The sequence below is a fragment of the Platalea leucorodia genome (genome assembly GCF_965183815.1).
Source record: "Platalea leucorodia genome assembly, chromosome: 3".
Lineage (NCBI taxonomy): Eukaryota > Metazoa > Chordata > Aves > Pelecaniformes > Threskiornithidae > Platalea > Platalea leucorodia.
Genome location: NC_138825.1, coordinates 77,446,847 through 77,468,369, shown reverse-complemented (window position 1 = coordinate 77,468,369; position 21,523 = coordinate 77,446,847). Strand labels below are relative to the sequence as shown.

The 21,523-nt window shown below is 36.2% G+C and overlaps 1 protein-coding gene across 1 annotated transcript in view; it reads left to right on the top strand.

The window, feature by feature from the left end:
• The window catches only part of ARMC2 (armadillo repeat containing 2), a gene marked incomplete at its 5' end in the record, with an annotated part of 64,487 nt that overhangs the window by 9,862 nt on the left and 33,102 nt on the right, over nt 1-21,523 (top strand). The window contains 5 exons of the mRNA XM_082306193.1: nt 9,619-9,689; nt 13,497-13,589; nt 16,547-16,722; nt 18,042-18,144; nt 20,678-20,898. Of these exons, the coding sequence (XP_082162319.1) occupies nt 9,619-9,689; nt 13,497-13,589; nt 16,547-16,722; nt 18,042-18,144; nt 20,678-20,898 (664 nt within the window). The remainder of the gene's footprint in view (nt 1-9,618; nt 9,690-13,496; nt 13,590-16,546; nt 16,723-18,041; nt 18,145-20,677; nt 20,899-21,523) is intronic.

Genomic DNA, 21,523 nt, shown 5'->3' with positions numbered 1-21,523 from the left:
TCTCCTCCTCCAATTTCTCAATATTCTGAAAGCTTAGATGTCATTCCAGGACTCCTTAGAAACATAGGTGCCTTCAATGAGGAAAAGCTTGGCGGCAAACAATTGATTCCCAAGTGGCCTGCTGTATGCTTTTTTTTAATAAGTGATTTCTACAAATAGCTGCAAAAGGAGTAGAAGGTGCTGTAAAGAAGATATACTGTCCCCTGTTTTCTATCACCATCGCTGTCCTTATTAAATGCCTGTTTGACAGAATCCTTGAGAAGTATTCATCAACTGCTTCCATAAGACTAATTTCTCTTTCTTGTGCTTTTTAGAGTTTTGGAATGCTTCAATAGAAAATGATAAAAGCAGGGGACAAGTGAATACTGGAATTCACTTCTGTCCGATTGCTTAAACTAGCTTCACATCTGCACCCAAAATATTAATTCCTTTTCTCCTCAAAGAAAAGGATTCCTACAGAGGAGACAAATTTCTTTCCTGAAGGGAACACCTATTCTGTTTTCCTCTGGATGAATTTTTGAAATGAATGACATGGTGTGAATATTAGTTTGTTGCATGGTTTAGCTGATATTGCTGCAGATTCTTCAGAGTTCTTTCAGGATTCATCTTTTCTCATTATGTATATTCACAACTTCTGGAGTTCTCGTAAAGACATGGCAACAGGAAATTAATCTACGCCTAACTAATGTTTCTCTATTTCTGCCTCAGTTCCAGTAGCTATTGAGACCACTAATTTAAGAAAGAAACCATCAAGTGGTGGGAAAGCTTTCACAGGTAGAGCTTTCTACAGTGTTTTCCAAAGACAGTATGACACCTGCCCTTCCAAGAAGATGCCTGTTTTTGTATAGGGTTAGGGGATACTGAGATAAAATTGGAAATGAATAATTCTTTTTTCAGAACTTTTTATAGACGTTTGAAGAAAAGAGCAACAGGTAGCTGTTATCTCTGGTCTCTTCACTTGTGAAAGAGAGAGTGGAGCTTAGGCTCATTTTTACTGCCTACTCCAAAGGGACTCTTTCCACTCTAGTCATTAGTTTCAGGATAAGGTCATTAGTCTCCAAATCTCAGCGATCTGGATCTTGAGAGTCCTTATTATCAACTGAATGGTAATTCCAGAATGGGAAAGTGTGCCATGCAAGGGGAAAAGAAGGAATGCCAATTCAGTCTTGGTAGGACTATAGTAACAATGGATTTAGACTGAGTTTTTGTTTAGAATGAGAATGCTTATGCAAGATTCAAGTTAGGAAGATGAAGATGCTGTGGTTTTCAGACTCAAATATATTTAGGCTAGTATTTTAGGTGTTTTTTTTATGGTTAGCATTAGGCTATCAGTTGTCTGCTTGCTTAAAGATACCCTGCTACAAATAGATATTGTTAATATTTTCTGTATTAGGCGGAAGATGCAAAGACTGTGAAGAATAAAAAGGGTAAGCATGTAGGTTTTTCATCAACCTCTATTATTCTTTTAGGCCATACTATTTAACATGTGCATGGAGTTCTTCATCAACAGCCTGTATAAATAGAATACTATATTCTTTTTATCGCTGGAGCTGTCATAAGTAATGGACTATGCCCATGATTGCATTTATAGAGGAATTGTTATTTGCTCATCTTTAGGATGACTCAGAGTGTAGTTCGCCTATTTGTCAACATATTTTTGCAAATTACATTGCCTTTCCACTATTTATCCTTTCTCATATCAGTGGTATCAGTTATAGTTATAATCTCAGTTATAGTTTTCACTCCCTTTGTTTTTGTCTTTTCTGGTGGTGTTACTTATGATATAATCCTCTACAATTCCTGAAATAATTTCAGGACATCTGTATTACCAGTTTTTCAATTATTTGCATGCTTTTGAAAATCTTTGTAGCTGAGAAACAGGACTGAATAGAGGTTTGTGTAATTGGTTTAATACTTTAATTTATGTTTCTTTTAGCTTCCGCAAGTAATTTACTGTGTCTCCGTTATGTTTTCTAAAAGGAAAATAGTCTTTAAAAATGGAGCTGTTACACTAATTCTTTTTCTTTGAGGCACACCTATTGTTTGTTTCCATGTTGTGTTTGTATCTATCTTGTTTGTCCCTGAGATGACATCATAGAAAGGAAAGTTCAGTGGTAGTGAGCAAAATAGGGACACATTCTCCTAAGTGGCTCAGTGAAGGTCAATTCTTTGTCTAAAAAGATAGAGTGCCTTTCAGGTGCTAAGTTATGGGTCAGGAAGAAATCACCTGGTTTAAAACAAAACAAAAACCGCAAAAACATGTTCCCTACTATTCAACCAATGAAAGGCAACACAGAAAACTAATTCTGATGTCCTTTTGGTAACATAAAAGGTCTGGATAGTATAATTAAATAGAAACAAATGGATTAATGAAAAATGCAAATGTTAATTGGCATATAGAAAAATTAATTTCTATGAGAGTGAATGACAAAACAAAACACTAATTTTTTCTCATTTTGCCAAAAGCTGAAAACAATTCCTATTTGTTGCTTTGGCAAAAATACTAGCTTGTTGTTTATGCTTCCTTTCAAAGTCTACAGAACAATGTCTTCTTATTAAAATCGGTAACTATGGTTTAGAGTTAGAACTCTTGTTTCCTGACCACTAAATGCTTATGGTGGAAGAATCGCAGTAGCAGAGGGCTTATGTTCTAAATCAGTGGCTCCTAAGCATTGTGAAGCTGAACGTTGTCTGAGAAAATCAGTGGTTGTCTCTCTCACTTGCTGTAGCTCCACATCTGACTCCCCTTCTCTTTTGCCCTGGGGTTCTTGCACCACCTTGTCCCTTGCTGCTGACTCAGGGTCTGCTGCATCATCCCTCTTGCCCTGATTCCCGGGATCACCATTAGTTCCTTTTAACTTTCCCTGGAGCTGCCATCCTTGTTCTTGAGACGAAGCTGCTAAGTCTGGCTGTGCCCTAATAAACTTGGTCTAGAGCCTTAGGTGTCTTTGCACTGTGCTCCCCAGTGCTCCTGCCAAGAGACCTGATGGGCAGTGCATGAGACCACAGTTCTGAATAATTTAGAAAAACGGTAACTGTCAGTCAGTATATAAGCAACCCATAGGCTGATACACCAGAGGGTTGTGCAGCCTTCCAGAGGGACCTCGACAGGCTGGAGAAACAGGTTGACGGGAACCTCGTGCAGTTTAACAAAGGCAAATGCAAAGTCCTGCACCTGGGGAAGAACAACCCCAGGCACCATATATACTGGGGGCCATCCAGCTGGGAGGCAGCATTGCAGAAAAAGACCTGGAGGTCCCAGTGGACACCAGGTTCATGGAACAGCTCAGGTTGGAAGGGACCTCAGTAGATCATCTGGTCCAATCTTTTGTGGAAAAGGGAGCCTAGATGAGATTATCTGGCACCCTGCTCATTTGCGTCTTGAAAACCTCCACCACACTTGGAGTGCTGAGTCCAGTTCTGGACTCCCCAGTGCAATAGAGATATGGAGCAGCTGGAGAGAGTCCAGCTACTAAGGTGATGGAGGAGTCCTTCATATGAGGAAAGGCTGAGAGAGCTAGGACTCTTTAGCCTGGAGAAGAGAAGGCTTGGAAGGGGTCTTTTCAACGTATACAAATGCCTGAAGGGAGGGTGCATTGTGACACCCGCATTAGTTGTGTGACAAGAGCTCACTCTTCTCCCCTATGACAGGCACTCAAAAGAGGAAAAACTAGTTATTTACCTGTGACTGTTCTTTTTAGAGACATACTGGTTGTTTATACTTTCACAACACATCCTTGTGGCTTTTCCCTTTGTAGCCCATATAGAATTTGGGAATCTTTGGTTGAAAGGAAAATACACAACTGCTTAAATAGCCAAATGATCCTTAGCAATAGAAGGCATGCCATCCTGGATACAGCTAGCATTAAAAATAAACCCAGATTACAGTCTAGATGTAGTCACACTCTGAACATACGTGTCAGTAACATCTCAAAGAACAGTCTTTCTAAATGGCATATCTGTTTCAGGATTACCCAGTCAGGGGGACTGAGCTCTGATCTAGTCTGAAAGAACACCTTTGTGCCTAGTAGTCCTTTTGATACATCTGGCTTGCCTGAGCAGGACCCCAGGACCTGCTTAGCATTGCTCTAAATCTGTTCTTCTTACCACTTAGTGAAATGTCTTGATTTTTGGGTGTAAATACATCATGTCTGGCTTTCCAATGCACACAACGTATGTTTGTAAAATCAGATGTTCAGTGCTTGTATTTATGTATAAACAGTCTGCATCTTTTACTTATTGCAGTGCCTAGGCTGTTTTTAGAGCCTTGTGAAAAGTTAGAAATTGCTGTCCTAGATGTTTGAAGACATGAAAACATCGATATATCAAGGATCCAAAATGAAATTTGTAGAAATTTGAGTCACAGTTTTGGGTTTTAAATTAACGAGAAGAAAGGAAGTTTGTGGGGGCTGAAGGGCGTGGAATGAAGGAAAATCCATTGGGGAGAAACTGACTATTGGTGGAAAATGGAAGAAAAAAGAAGAGGGGGAGAATGCATCAGGGTGAAAAACATGAAGGTAGAAGCTGAAGGAGAGCTCCAGGCAGGGCACCCCAACAGCACCCTCTATTTGCTAGAGGCATCTAAGAAGCTTTTTGGTCACTGTTAGAAGACTGAGCAAGGTGGACTTTCAGTGTGACCTATTATGGCTTTTGTATATTTTTGTTACGTAAATGGCTAGTGTACTTTTAGATTAAGTAAACTGGTTTTGTTTACCTTGTCAAAATAAAGACAAAAAATAAAAGGGCTCTAAGGACAAACAATGAAACTATCAGGGGCTTAGATTTGCTTACGAGGAAGGAACTTAGAAGACTAGAACTGTGGTTCTATAGATACAGAAGATGCTCTGCAGATATAGATGTGTAGAAATTATATGCTCATAATTACAGTTTTCTGACTTAAGAAAAAGGGCATCAAAGAAATAAAGGGAAATTGAGAGGCAATAAACTCAAATGCCTTAGAAATTTATTTAAAAATAAACTGAATCCCTCCCCCAACTAAATATTACTTTACTTTAGAAAATGCTACTAGAAGTTAGCAATGAGGCCAACGTTTTATTGAGAGCACATGGATGATAGATCTTTCACATGGTGGCAACACAGACTAAAGCTTCTTAATCAGGAAGGAACTTCTGAAGAGGGTTTTTTGTGAGTGTCTGTACTTACCAGTCTTATGTCTTCTTCTGATACACTAAAAAGAGGTAGTTCAAGACAAGCTTTTGGACTAACTAGACCATGTTCTGTTTCATATTTTTATAAAATGTATGTAAACATATGTTCTATAAATTTGAGTATTATGGTAGCTTATGCAGGTGACACCTTCAGAAGGCAGTGTGCTGTGTGTTTTGCCAAGCTATCTTCCAAGTTACCTTTTCTGGTTTAAATGTTGCTGATGTTTGAGATTTACTACTATTTCGAAAGCTTTGTGTGGAGCTGACTGAGAGAAAATGGTGTTTTGTTAGTCAGTCTCCATAAAGTCCTTGGATATTAAGCCTTCTATTCCTTCTATTTCTGTCGCTGGAACCAGTTTGGTTCTTCTGATGTCTTCAACCATTCGCAATCCCAAAGGAGTTGCCTTAAGCAGTCATGTAGAATTCGCCAACAAAAGATACCTATAAATACAAAGTTAAGGGTGCTCTGCAGAATCTTGTTATATCCCAGATCACAAAGTTGGTAATTCATTTTCATTTCCTTGTTTAAAAATGGAAAATAAATGTATTTCCAGACACCAGCTAGTGTCTGCTGCGTATGGCTTCCTCACAGCGTTTACTCAAGGCATGCTATACACTGTCTGCATGTGAGTAGGCCACTGCCTTTGTAAGACTGTTCAGATTCTGGTTTATGTGGGATAGTCCGAATTCCTATCTCTACTTCAAGAGAGAGAGTCCACAGATTCAGGTTATACGGGTGCAAGAGAAGAGGCTCATAATCTCTGGAGGAGCAAAGTCATGTGAGATCTTGGCACTTAGAAGCAGATAGTATGGAGCTTATGGCCTTTTCCATAACCACTGCCCTTATCTTTTGCTCATTCCCTGTTACTTGTACTCTTCTCTTTGAAAACTAATCCTCATATTCTTCATCCTTTATTGCACTATCTCAGTTACTGTGCTCCTCTGTTCTTCTCCCACTTCCATGTTTTTCTAGTTTTGCCTCCCAAAGTTGTAAGAATATGTAGGTGTTACAAGAACCTTACCATGAGGAGAGGAGAGGGTAGTGTCTAGAGGTAATGCCTTCAAGTTCAACAATTCAGAAAAGATGATCAAGTTCTCTTTTCTTTCTAGTTAAGCTTTGCTACCTCACTGATCAAAGGTGCTTGTTGGAGACAATTCTGTAGAGAAGCATTAACTTGTTAGTATCAGACTCTGTGTCCCTCTTAACTAGTAACTAAATAATCACTGGGGCACCAGGGCTACATCTGTACTAATAATTAATAAAAATTAAACAAAGGAGTTAGTCTCTGGCTTGGTGGCCAACTGCTGTGTCATGGGTTATGTTAATACAATGAAAGTATTTTTAACCCCTCCCTCCCACACACAAGGTATCAGCTGGGAATGTCCCTACCTCTGCTTGTCTGTGCCCTGTGCCCAGGCATTTGTCAAGGAAAGTGCTACCTTTCTTGGGCCAAAACTGTGGCAGGGACCATGCTAAGGCTCTAACTGCGTGGAAAGGTGTGGCCCAATATTCAGGCCCATTGCCAGACTCTGTTTTACAAGTAAAGAGGTAGCCAGATTCTCAGATGTTTAAGGCTCTGCAGTATGAGGAAAGAGCCCAAGCGCTATTCCTCTATTGGGATCTTACACTCATGTTTGTGAATCAGACCTTGCTGTTGTGTGCAGCTTCTTTGGAGAGAACTAGCCCAATTCTTTACTTCTGGGATGCAGTTCTTAGAAGTGTAGTTTTCCCTGGAATACCACTGAAGGTGAGAGTTTGCAGATTTACCATTAACAAGAGGATTATGGCAAGAACAAGCAAGTAAACATCTAAACATGCAGAGTTTCTGAATAAATGCTGCTTTCACTTAATTATGCATTCTTTCACGAGGGGAAAGTACTGAACACACTACTGCAATGCTGGCTCACCCTTCCTTTTGGAAGTCCTCATAGTGTGTGTACATTCAAGAAAGCAGTGTTCCTCATAGGGGCTACTATGAGCTCCCTTATATGAGAGGGATAGAGATGATCCAGTTGCCAAGTTCTTTTTCCTCTGTAAATCATCAGAGCCTCTGTCAGTTGATTTCTTGATGAGTCCCTTATCAGATGATCAGATTTCTGCCAATTGACTTTGTTTCCAAGGCAACCACTCTCTTGACAAGCCAGTTCCCTTCAATAGTAGGTAACTTATTTTTTAAAGTAGGTTGATTACATTTTAACTGCATAGTTCTTAACAAGATATTGCTGCTTAAGTTCAGCCCTACATGAAAGTGAAAAGATAACAAAGAAGCAAAAGTCTCTGTAACTAAAATGGAGTTGGCAGCATCGTAAAGATACATAAAGGGATTTTATAGTCTCTCACAAAATGCATAAATTGTACATACTCCCTAAAGATAAGCCTGCCCACCAGTCATTCTCATTTAGGTACATATTCAGTGTATTCTTTTTCTGAAAATAATGAGAGTTCCAGTTAAGCTGTTTAACTTATGAGGATGTTTCCCAAAAGTACAGATAGTTGTGTGAATACTGGCAGTACAGCAATCTGCTTTCCTACTTCTGTAGGTCTCTAAACTGATTGATACTGGTGTTTAAGAAATTGTAGGTTCCAACCAAATTTTTTTTACACAGTTCAGACTTTGACATGGTCTTAGCCTGCATCTCGCATATGTGCTGTTTCTATCTGATAAGCGTGCAGATTACCACATCCTTTGCTTCAGTGTCTTTTCCATTCAGCTGCTTTTGTTTCCTATGAAACTTCTAGGATTGTCTTTGTTGAGGTTTCTTGGATTCATCCTGTGGATTTACATTTTAGGGGAAGAGGCACAGACAGGATATAGTTACAAAACTCTTTTTCTGAGGCAAGCAAACTCAAACATCCATATTCATATAGGCAGATAGCGTCAGGTTATAGTCTTGATTTCAGGAATGGCTGAACCTTGTGGAATCCTTTCTTAAACTTTAAAAATTTGTAGGACAGGGTATTCGCATAAATGGAACCAAATTTTAATTTCTGTTAATACACTGAACTTTATTTAATGTGTGCTGTAGAAACCCTCTTTCTTACAGGTGCCAGTCTATTTTATAGTAGAGATGCAAGCACTTGTCTGATTTTTTTTTGTTTGTTTTTTATTTTTAAACATTGTTTCCCCAGGGGAGTAGGACTTTCTGTATAGGCACTGAAAAAATTTCAAGATAGTTTGTGTAAGCATTTGGATTTTGGAGCACTTAAATCCTCATGCTGTAAAAAGAGAGCATTATTCACTGTTAGTCATAATGAAGCAAGTGTTCCTCTGTAATGTGATTGCTTGGGAAATTTTTGACTGATCACAGTAAGCTATCCAGTCCCTTTTGTAGGGAAGTAATCTTACAAGAGCTTTGTCTTTTACTCTGTCTCCATCTGTTGATAGGATGATTTACATCTTCTGTCTGGACTGGCAGACAGGATTTAGGCACCAGTCCAGCAAACCACTTAAACAACAGTTTACCTTTAAGCCTTATAGGAACTGAATTAACAGGTTAAAAAAAAAATTGAAGTAACATTGCTAACACACTACTGTTATCTTTAGAAGGAAATTTAGGGGATTAGGTTGTATTGGTACATGAACTATAAATGGAATAAGAAGTGTTAAATTAAACATACACTGAGAATAGAAAATGTAGATCAAGACCTTTGTCTTTAGTACAGAATTTAAAGGAGGAAAGATTCCTGTTTAATAGCAAAGAGAGTCTGTATCTTGTATATTTCTTCTAGATCAGTGCTGCTTAAGTGTGTAGCTAGGCAAACAGAATAGATTTATCACAGATGTTTGTAGTAGTTTCCTCTGGCCAAAGAAACACTAATCGTACAATCAGCAGGAATTATGGCGTTACTCACTGTTGCTTTACAAAGAAATAGCAACATACGTGTTTCTTGTACTAACAGAACTAGTGACCACTACGCAGTTAGCATTAGTTCACAGGCAGACCTGGAAATTCTAATATTTACATTGAAGGTTACTGAAGTGTTTCTTTCTTTGAAAATTCTTCTCATTAGATCTTTTAAAAGTGTTAGTTCTGTCAGAAGAAATCACTGTCCTTGTGAATGGATGAACTTACAGTTTTAAGCTAGTTGAGTTTATATTCAGTTAATGAAACTGATGATAAAATAAAAATTGGCTCTTTCTGAGTTTAGTTTGGTTCAGCTTTCAGTTTTATTGTACAAGTGGAAATACTTCAGGTTTTGTGTTCCATAATGGTGACCTCTTGTGGTGTAAATATGTCAGTGTTTCTGAAGGAGCTTTCTGTAATATATACTGGAGGAAGTTGTATTTATATGTCATTTTTAATGAGCAGATAGGCTACTAACTTAGTAAAATAACTTATCTTTTCCAATTAGTTATTAATATGAGATCTCATACTGAGTGCATGTGAAGAAAGAAGCATTTTGAGCATTGTATTCTGATATACTTTGTGTCTATACTGTATCTTTTAGTGACCAGATGAAAAAGCCTGGCATAAGTTCATCACGGCCAAGGAGTACAGGCTGGAAGAGAAGAGTAACAGGTACTTGATAAGGCATTTCAATCTCCAGTCAAAAAATGTGAAATACAGTCAAATAGAAATAATCTAATTTTTGTGATTTGAAGATCTTTTTTATTCACTGAACAATATCTTTGGTTTTCTAGATGTACTGATTATTTTTTTTACTGTTGTTGGTAAAGAGAAACAATATTCAAGAGATCTTCACTCTAAAAATCTGTTGATATTTTCTCTCTTGTTTTTCCCATATGTACACTTAAGAATTTGCCAATCCATTAACACCTTGTTTGCCCATCACTTTTTATAAACTGGCATAGTTGCACAGAAACTAATAAAGTTATGCCAAGCTATATTAGCTGAAGATACAGATTCTGGATTGCCCTGTAGGGATGCATTTTGCTAATTTTACATGACAGATTTTAATTAATATTTCCTCATAGCTGGCACGTTTCATACATGGCAAGTGCATATTTGAGAGTCTGGTATGGAAACCTGAAGTTTTTACTCTGCTATTATTAAGCTTTATTCCTGTTTTTCTAGAACTGAGAAGGTGCATTATTGTGGATCATTCTGGCGAAGGCTGTAATGTGCTCTGCTTTCATTTCCTTCAGAGGAGCTGAGAGTATTTACCATGCCATGGGAGTTAGTATTCTGTGGGGCTGTATTTTTTCTGTTTATAAGCCATTTAATTTATTTGTATGATTTTATTGGTGCTCTTGAAAAAATCATGTGTGTTATTAGGATTGTTTATTTTTATATCTACTTTTTTAACCTTATGTAGCTTCTTTAGTTTGTGCATACTGCATCTTTAATCCCAGAATAAACAGTGGGATAGCAGTAGAAATTCTCAATCATTTCTTCTCTATAGTGGGGTCCTGGGGGGAGTGTTCATTTACAGATTATTTATATTTTCTGATTTGATTTGTGTTTATACTTTCACATTTTAGAGAGGAGGTAAACTGTTTTAATATTGATATATTCATAGCCGCTCAGTATTCCGTGAAAAGGCTAAACATGATAAGTCAGGCAGTACATAGCTTTTGAAAGCTCAGTGTTGCTAAGGCTCTTGTATTTACATGCTAAAACCAGCAACCAATAAACGTAGACTGATTAGTGATGGGTTTTTTTTGACCAGAATGCAAAGCTGTGGTTAAGACCTATGAAAAACTGAGGCAACGAACTTCAACTTGCTGAATTCTTTTGCTTGAGTATTTTAGCTGTTGAATTGTGATTCGCTCAATTAGAAGGTTCAGGACAGCTTCTGCAATATTTTAAATACAACTAGTGCCATAACTTTTCATCAGCACCATAAAAATCTCCCAGGACTGAGACACACACAAGTTTACAATTTATTAATGTTGCTTTTCTTTATAATCATGTATTTCCTGTTCATTCTTACTGCTAGGATTAAAATTGTTTAGTAAAAGCTGATTATTTTTTTTCCCCCTTGTTACAAGAGATATTTGTTTAAAAAAATGATGCCATTCTGACTTTTAGGTTGCTATATTTTTCTGATGAATGTCAAACAACTGCAGCAGAGTGGCACAAAAAATCAGTTCTTTTTGCTCTGAACTAAAAATTGAATGGCTTTGTTAATTTTTTTTCTAGTGAGAAATTTGGTCATATCTGCAAATGCATACATGAACTAGACTATTTCTTGCTTAATAAAGTTAAGCAAGTGTGTAGTTAGAAAGTCGGTTCCATCTTTCAGTTTGAGAGAGGTAGCTACAAATTGGAAAGAAAAGAAATAATTGAGTCAATGTGTGGGTTTTGTGGCAGGAAGGAACAGTGCAAACTATTCTAGTGTTCTCATTTCAGCTGTGCTCTGGAGCAGAACTTTCACTTCATTGCAAATGCTGCATAGTGTTTTATTAATTAAGCTACTCATTGATCTAAATAAGACTATTAACTTGTTTGATCTAGAAAATAAAAAGGTCTGCAAAATAAGTAATAATAATATTACCTAGTAACATGTACTTCTACTAATATGTATATATGCACACACCAACAAGATACAGTTATTGTAATAACATCCTTATTATTACTTATTACTTTTTACTGTATTACTTATGAAACAGCATCATTTTTGTATAATCTGTTGAAATAGATATAACTGATAGATTCATTCTGCATAAAATATAGGTGGACAGTTGAAGTTAATACAGATACACAAAAAGAGTCTGGATTTTTTTTTTTTTAAAGAGCAGGCTTTTAAAATAGTCAGCAAGTTTTTAATTGTGTCACTGTTCCAAGTAACGCTCAGTAGACAGTCATTTTTTTTAAGGTCTGAGATACTGTTCTCATGATGCAAACCTTTCAATATCAATGTTCTCATGTAGTACAGTATTTTTTGTGTTTGATAATGATTATGTTAAGAATTTACAGTATCATTTAAATGCAAAAGCTAGTAATGAACAGTAGGAGACACTTTCTGACAAATATGTCACTTAAAAAAAAAGTATATATTCTAGTCTTAATGGCTTTCTTCATGTTATTTAGTGGAGTTGTGTGACTTTTATTTCCCTATTTAAGAAAAAAAAAATGAAAACAACAAACCAACCCCCATCTTTATAACGACAACTTTGTTTGCCTGCAAGATAAGGAGCATAACCTAATCTTGAACTCCAAAAATATACCTACACGCACCTTGTAAGCAATTGTTAGAGTCTTTAAAACTCAAGTTGCGCACGGAAGCTCTGGCTCTCCAGCTGTAGTGCCAATGGTCACGACCAGAATTCTGTCACTTCACGTAGTGCCAGGTGAATGTGAAAAGGATGCTCAGCAAGTTGGAATGATTCCCAGTGATATTGCATCCATATGAAAGTCAGTCCTGGAATTCATTTTTTAATAAACTCTGTTTCACCAACTCCCAATCTGAAAACGGATCCATGCTCCCAGTCTTGTTTCCAGAAGAATTCTAGACCACTGATTTTTTTTGGTCTACTATTTTTTAACTTGATGTCTGCTGATAGACTTTTTTTGTCTTTTCTTTTTGAAGCAAAGTAGAAAAAAAGCTGAAATATTTTTTTTAAATTTCTCTTTGTGAAGTGGATAAGGTTTCTGATAATGAACAGTAGCTCTTTCTCAGTCACTGTGGAAGAAATTGGTTGAGGGTGGCCAAGAAAACTGGGGGTTGGTTGCCTTCAAGATTTCTGCCATGTTTATTGGAGGCAAAACATCTTTCATATACCTGTAGTTTGCTATTCATGATGCTGTGTGAGAAATTGTGTAATGTAACAAAGAACAGGAGGGAAACACGCATTTTACAAAAATTTAGTCGAGAAGTTCTCAAAACTAATTGCATAAAGTGGTTAGAACTGCTAACAGGATGTAATAAGTAACAAGACTATTTTTCCCTAACTGACCAAAGAGTCAGTTAACCAAGCTTAGTGTAATATTGTGCATGTGTTCTAGATAAAATTTTACAATCATAGAGGATTGTCTGTAGTATGGATATTTTTTAACACAGAATAAGCTGTCACGTGGACACAGAGTTGAAAAATAGTACAACGTTGATGTAAAAGTAGTCATTACCTTCTAATTCAGTGATCAAATGAAACATTAATGACGGCAAACAAAAACAAATCTGACTTCACATATCAAAACATTTATCCATCTAGTTTTGTTTGAAATTTTTGTTTTTGAGAAAATGTAAATAAAAACAAAAGCTTGAATAGGTAGAATAACCCAGAATATAGCAAAATGGGACGTTTTTAGATTTTTTTTTTTTTTTTTTTTTTTCCTGATGGATAAAGTGTTTGTAGCTATTTATTTGTGTAGAAGTTGAAACCTTCACTGAATATGTGCTTTTGTTTTGAATGTATTTTGAAGAGTTAGAGGATGAAACAAGAATAAATGAATCAGAAGAGGAAGAAATCTTTTGGCATATAAAGATTCTACCAATTCTCCATGAACTGGAAAAAGGTGGGTAACAGTCTTCTTGAAAGGGTGTATTTTCTGTACTATTTCCTGCAGGAAACATGGGACTCATTTGTGTTTACTACAACAGAATACCAGTAGTTGGACTATGTAGCCTTTTATGCTTTCATATGTTCAGTGACTTTGCAGTGTAAAACTGGCCTGGGCAACTGTCTCGAGGTGGCCCTGTTTGAGCAGGGAGGTCAGACCAGATGACCTCTAGAAGTCCCTTCCAACCTTAACCTTTCTGAGATCCTGTAAAAAAAAATACTGGTTTAGAGAAGATCTTCTCTGATTAAATTACCTTATTTTAGACAACATAGCTCTGCCAGCTTAGCAGTCAGTGATGAGGTAATAATTTTAAGAATAAAGTACTGCACAGATTCACTGTTTTAAGCATAGACTGTATTGAAGGTCTCAATTAATTTTAGGAAATGAAGGAATTCTTAATGAAAACTTCTGTTTGTGCTTAAAGTGTTAGATGCCTCAGAAAAGTATGTAATGGCCCAGAATACTGAAGCAAAATTGAATAAATTAAGTATGGCTTGAGAGATTGAACTCTGAAATCCATTTTAACATTTCATTCAAAAGGTTGTTCAGTTGCCTTCTATAGACATTGTATTTTTTTGAATGGTGGGAATATACAAAGTAGATTTGGTTTTACAAGTGGTTAAAAGTGAGTGTCAAATTAGGGGATTGATTCTGTTTTACAGGATCTTTTGCAGTGTTCATTATAGCATGGTACAGATTAGGTTTTTTTTTGCATAATTTTGCAGATGTTGATGAATATGAAACACCTGTACAGTACAGAGTGATTCCCAAAATATATCATTATTTAAAAAAGACAGGATTCTCATTCCCACATCTATCATTGATGTGTAGAAAAACAGTGATCAGGAAATTTGAAAACAGCTATGCAGCTTTACATTTTCCTTGCTTCATGCTGAGAGTGTCAAATATGAGTCACTGAGTTAAAGTTTTGCATAGTGAGATGTTCTTTATGGGTAAGCAAAATATTATTTAGAGGTAAAATCTAATCATGTCTTTACCTTGTCATGAATGTAACTAAGGAAAATCAATTTTCATGCCCCTTTTCCTCAGTCTTTACTTGATTTGGTTAGTGTGTTGGGATTTTTTTTAGCTTTTTTAAAAACTTGATTATAGCTTAGTTTTTCTAATAATAGATGAAATTATGTAATGATACTTTCTCACTAGTTGATTGAATGTAGTACTATAAAAACCTTCAAGTTAAGAGTTTTGCTGCATCTTGACTGTTCCCACAGATTGTAACTGAATTGCATCATTGCCTCCTGCAGCTGCATGTTATGTTGCTTTATTTAGGCTGTTTACTGCACAATTGCAGTTTTTCCTGTCAAAATGAATATTAGAATTCCATAATTTTAATGTTTTGAATAGGCCTGTTGGTAATGCGGTATTTTTAAATTTTGTGTGCAGTCACTTGCTTCATACCTTTCAGCTAATTCCCTGCACATGCATTTAGGTCACATTTAGTTTTTTATATATTAATAGAAAAGCCTTTTTCTTCCCCTTTCTCCTTCAAAAATATTTGCAGAAAACTTTCCATTCAAAAACAAATCTGAAGTTTAACCTGGAACTTAATTATTGTCTAAAATCTTATGAATATCATGCGCTTGAAGTGATTGTTATATGACAAAAACAAATAGAACCCCAAAGTCTCTTTTTGTAGAGGAGCAAATGCTTTATTTTGTTACATTCCAGTACTCAAGAGGATAGGCTTCAAAAATGCCCCATGGGATGAGTGATGAATAATTTTTTTTGTTGTTAATTTTGATGAAATGGAGTGGAGGCCTTTCAGTTTTGGTTCCTTGCCACTCCTGTTTCACTGCTTACTGGAGCAGAGGGTTTAGAATCATGCTAAATTTTGTTAAATTTTCTGTCATGATGGGAGTAGAAATGGAATAGTCATTGCTCTTCCGTGAGTATGATGACTACAAATTGAGAGCTTCCAGGCACTACTGAGCATGAGAGGTGGGTCCTTGGATCTGCCTACAGGTTTGGGGCCTTAGATACAATGTTTATTGTTGTAATTTCCTGTGCATATATATATTTCATCACAAGTGCTTTGCCTCCTTGAATATGACTCTATTTCAGCTATGAAGTACATCCTGAGTAAATGTAGAGTTTACACAGGCAGTTTAAGTGGGTTTATATGGTGCCTTATTAGTATCATCTTATAGACAAAAGCAAATGTAAGAAAAGAAAAAAAGAAAAAAAAAAAAAACCACAAAAACCTCACTCTTGAATTTTAAAAATAGGCAAGACTTTTTCCTTTTCCCTCTAAAGTAAAGATGTACATGATTCCATTGTGTTGAGATGCAGATTTTGGAATATTTTACTGCAGATTTTATTATTGTATTTTTTAAATACTGTATGAGGGACTCAGGTTAGGAGGTAGACGACTTTTTTGTCAATAGGCCAACAGTCCTACCAAATATATCTTGCACCTCTACTATGCATTGGAGAGTTCTAATGAGTTTTTACATTCACTTGTTCTTAATCCCAGCAAGGTTTGATATATTAGGTTATGTATATGGGCAGAAAAATATTCCTTAACTGCCTCTTTTTGACATGTAATGTTTGGTGGAGCTCTTTCAAGAATGTATTCAAATTAGCAGTTTCCCGGTAGACATTTGGTCAATCTGATTATTAAGCATTAAAGGTGAGTTTCATTTTAGCTTTAGGTATTATTTTAGCTCTGTGACTTCTTAGCTTGAGTCTCTTCTTATTGAAAGAGCAGAATAAAACTGTTTCTGAGGATCGCGTTATCATTTTAAGAGCTTTATTTGGCGCCTTATTTTTGTTGTTGTGCAACCCATTCTTTATTTTGCTCTCTTGTGTCTTTGTCTATTGAGATGCTCTGGAAAAGGTGGCACTGATAATTATTTTTTATTTTTCTCTCCCTTCCTGCCCCCTTCATGTAGAAGACAATATAGAAAATCTTTGTCTGGCTTGCACCAAGCTCTATCAAGCCTTGAATGAAGGAAATATGCTTGGAAAAAGATTTAAAAGAAGAAGTGTGCTTTTGAAGACGTTATATAAACTTGTAGACATTGATTCAGATCCACTTTGCCTGAAGCTGGCAAAGATTATTCTGGCTGTAAGTGTTTTAAAATGCTGTTTGGTAGAATGTGAAGCTCAAAATCGTGAATTACAACTTGCATTTAATTTTTCATTTCATACTTTTAAACTGTGTCTAAACTAACCCTTTCCTCAGCACAATTTCTTGCCATATGGATACTAGTCTCCCATTCATCCAGATCAGCACTTGTTGGAGCCTGCTTTTTGCAGAGGAATTACGTCTGGGGGAGGAAGGAGGGACACAAAATAGGATAGCTGGTGTATGGTGGCAGGAATATTGCTTAGGCATGGAAGAGAGACAGTGTCCTAAGCTGGGATACACACGCAGGGATTTAAACAAAACAATAATTAAAAAAATTACACATGGAAATGAAGCTTAGTTTTTGGATAATACCTTGGCCTTATTAAACACCTTTATCTGAAAATACCAAAACAGTTTTTTTTTTTTTTTTTTTTTTGGAAAGTGAGTAAGTGTAATTATCTCTTTCTGTAGTATTGCCGGTTAAAACTCTCAATTAAGTTGGTGCTTTTGAACCTATTGATTCAGCTTCTACTAAGTATGTGTGGACAGTCACTGGTGCAAGGATACCAGCTAGCATTGTGTTGTAGATATTTTAGTAATTTGTGTGTGTGTGTGTGTTGTGGGGGGGGTGTTCTCTTTTAAGGTAGCGTGTGTTATTTTAATCAGTAGATATAATTATGTATTCAGATACTACATGGATGTTAAGTGGTGCTTATAAAAAAACAAGTTCAGTTGCAGACATTTTACTGTGGAATCTTTTAAAAATCATGAACAAGACAAGAATTTGAAATGCGTAGGAAAGGAAGAGATTTGTCATTGTATTTTTAACACTTTTACTTCTCCTTCATGATCTCTCAGTGACCATTAGTACATCATAAGATCTTGTCTTCTTGGTATTTGAGAATAACTTTCATTATGACATGTACTGTTGTACTGGAGTTATTTGTGGTATGGCCATAGATGCCAAACCAGTGAATCCTGTGCAGAATTTCTTTGTAAGAGTGAATTAGAGAAGAAAGCATGCAAGTTGTTGATATACTACCTGCAGAAAATACATAAAAAGGTTATATATCATTTGTTATTTTAAAGTCAGTCAGCACAGTTTGCTAAATAGAGCTTAAACTAGCTGCATTTCAGAGTCCTTTAATTCTGCAAACTTTTCAGTTTGGCTCAGTGTACTGTCAGGGTTTCAGCTGGAATTTAATAGTTCTGTAAGAATACAAGTTTGCCACAGTGTCTGAACTTGTAAAGTGTTATGGTGCATTTTTGTACGTAGATTTTAGTTGTGATTTTTATGTCTTTTACTTTCTTTGTAGATCAAAGTGGATGGAAAAAATCTTCTCAGTGTTTGCAAGCTTGCATTTAAAATTTGCAGGAATGAAAAAAATGATCACATCATTCAAAATGATAGCTTATTGGGTATGTATTCTGTTCTTGTATATAAGTTAGATGTTGAAATTCAGTACTTAGATTGATCATCTTTCAAGAAACATTCTCAGAGTTAACTTAGTCACGCACTAAAAATTGCCTACTAGGTCAACCTAACGGTTCATCTAATCCAGTATTCTGTGTCTAATGATGGCAATAGGGGATGCTGTTTAGGGAGAGCATGGAAGCCTACATGTTTTCTGTGACCCATTTCCCCTGTACTACCACAGCATCCAGAATTGTTACATTCTATTAGGGACATTAGATGGTACATCCCTGCCTAGTCTCTTTTAGTTTCTGTTTATAGATCTTTTGTTCATTAACTTTCTGATTCTCTCTGCCTCTACAATCTCATAGAGCAACAAGTTCCAAAAGTTCTCTGTCTGCTGTTTTAAACCTGTCAACTTTTCATTATGCCCCTGCTTGTAGTTTTGCAGGATTTGTAAGAGTTTCTGCAGTCAGCTTATCCTCCACCTTCATGATTTTTTAAAATGCAGTCATATCGCATATCTCTGCCTTCTCTTCAGACTGAGGCATCTCAGCCTTATAGCTCTCTCTTTGAAAGGATATTGTGTCATTCTCTCAGTTGTTTTAGTAGCCCTTGTCTATACCTTCTCCACCTCCAGTAGATCCTTCTTGAGATGTACAGAACAAAACTGTCTATAGAAATCAAGATGTGTCGCACCAAATTTCATAGAAGCAAAATAGTGCTGTCTGTGTTGGCCATCATCAGGAAGGATATTGAGAACAATCACTGGCTTTTTTAGCTGCTGCTGCACATTGAGCCAGTGGTTTTGGGGAACTGACAGCAATTGCTCTAAGGTGTCTTTCATGATTGTAACTGTATTTGTGTCATACACACACACCTGGCAAATATGAGAAATATTAAGAAAGTGACAGTGTATGAATGATACTCAGTGTCAATTGATGGTCATTCCTTTCATTAAAACTTCATTATGTTTTATTAATGTAGGCCTTGACATTGCAAGCATTTATTGCTTGTGCATAAGTTAAAGCATATGTGTATATCTGCTTAAATAGATGAGAGTATTCATGGTCTTAAAGTATAGTATGTGAGCATTGTCAGAAGTAAAGACCAGATAAGCCTTTCCAGTAGTAAGACCAAAAGGAAAGGGCTCAGAGAAGAGAGAACAGCTCAGATTGCTCAAGTGACTTTGGATACTGAAAACTACAGTTTTGTAGAGAGTAGCATCATAAAACAACCTAGACAAGTTGAGTGGCTATGTCTGTGTAAGCGTTGTGGTTTTTTGCTCTCATTTCTGTCTTCACTCACTTTTCTTTCACTTGCTCTTCTTTCCCTGTATTTTAAAAACTAATGAAGGAAAAAATGTTTTTAGTAGGGTTTTGTTTGCTTGTTCACTCTTTATGTTTTGGACCCACCTTATCCAAGCTGAAGACATGAACCTAGGTTGTCATCATAATCACCCAAATTCCTGTTGCAGTCACTGGGTTATAGTTTCAATTTCTTTTTCTTCCTCTGGCCCTGTGAACTATTTATGTGCAGTGGAGCAGCTCCAGTACAAGAAATAAATTAACCGTTCATTCCAAAATAGACAACTACTGTTCAAGACCCTGTTTGATACCAAGCAGAGCAGGGACCTGAAACTGATTTCTCAATTGCCACAACCCAAAGGATTTAGCTGACCACTAGGCAGTTGGTGAGAGTTTGGGCAAGAGCCTGGAGTGTGTGTACTTCATCCATATACACTGATATACTTGGAGAGAGTTTCAGCTTGAGTTGAGACAGAAAAAACTTTAGAAATCTCATAAGTTTAATGAGATGGGAAAATGTTTTTATTCAACTGGATGGAACACAGGAAGCAGAAGTAAATATCAGTTTCAATAAGTTACTAGAAATTAAAAAGTATAAAATTAGTTAGGATTACTTATTTACTTAAGATACACCCACCAAATTGAAGAATGTCTCAATTTGACTGTGAAAGATACATTGGGCTTGTGCTAACGACTGTTAATTTTAACATTTCAGATATCTGACAGTGGTAGCATAAAGCAAAACTTTTACAGTAACTTTACCTACATAAAAAGTAAATCTAAAAAGGCTATGAACAGACTTAAAATGTGAGATTTGAATTAGGCACCTGTGCTTTTTAGTGCTCCATTTGAGATGCTTTAAGACATTTGATTTTTAAGAAAGTAGTGGGAATAAACCTCTTTAGAATGTCTCAAGTTCAGTACACAAAATTCCAGGCACACACAATCACCTTTCCAAATCTTGACTGAGGATTTCAATGATTACTGCTATGTGTTTACCACTGGTGCTCGTTCTTGAAGCCTGGGAGAACAAAAGTCAGGCCCATTCTCTTATTCATCAATAATTGTCTCTTGGTTTCAATCCAAATACCCAATTTTTCTAGCCCACTTATTAGAAACATAAGAGTTCAATCTGAGTTTTTTTTCCCCAATTGTTAATCTCTTCAATGACTGGACTGTTTCAAATATACATGTTAATAGTAGGCTTTCTGAATAATTATTTTCCTTTTAGATTGTTTGTTGGAGGTCCTGAGAACTGAAGATCTACAAAAAACCAATGAAGCTCTCCTGTATTGCATGGGAGCGATAAAATTCATGTCTGGAAATGCAGTACTCCTTAATGAAATGGTCAACAAAGGTGCTGTTGAAATGCTGCTGCAATTAATGAAGCAGATTAATAATATAAAAGAAAATGACACATATTTCTCCAACTTGGGCCATCTATTAGTCCAGGTTAGCGTTTACTTTTATTTCTAAAAGTACACACTTCAAGGGCAAATTCAAAATTTGATTAGAGGAGATAAGCTAACCCTGTGTGCCACTGACAGAGTTGTACCTATGTTTGAGTAGACTTCTTTTTAAGAAGTTTCCATGAAGTTGTTCAGGACCTAAATTTAATTATCATAGCTATTTTTGTGTAGTCAATTTTAAAGGCTTTAGAAATTCTGAAGTTAATAAAAATGTTTTTAGGTACCTAATAAAACCAGTTTCTTATTATTACTTCATGGTGCTGACAATGTTCTGGATATTATAGTAAACAGATAAAAATATGTTCCCTGTCTAAATTCTTTAAACTGAAATAATAAATACAAACTGGTTCTGCAATACTCTAGGAGATTACAAAAAGCTTTTTATTACAAGAATAATGCATTAAAAAAAAAGCGTAGGAAAATATAGCTACATTTCTTTGACAAAGTGTTTTTTTAAGAACTGTAATTTAAGGAAAAGGTAGTTGTAAAAGCCAACACTTTTTGAATCTTTTTGAAGGCAGCAGGCTCAAAACTATCTTTTCATATATGAGGTACCTTGATGAGTGGTCGCTGTGAAAACTAATCCTTTGCCCTAAAACTGTTTAAAC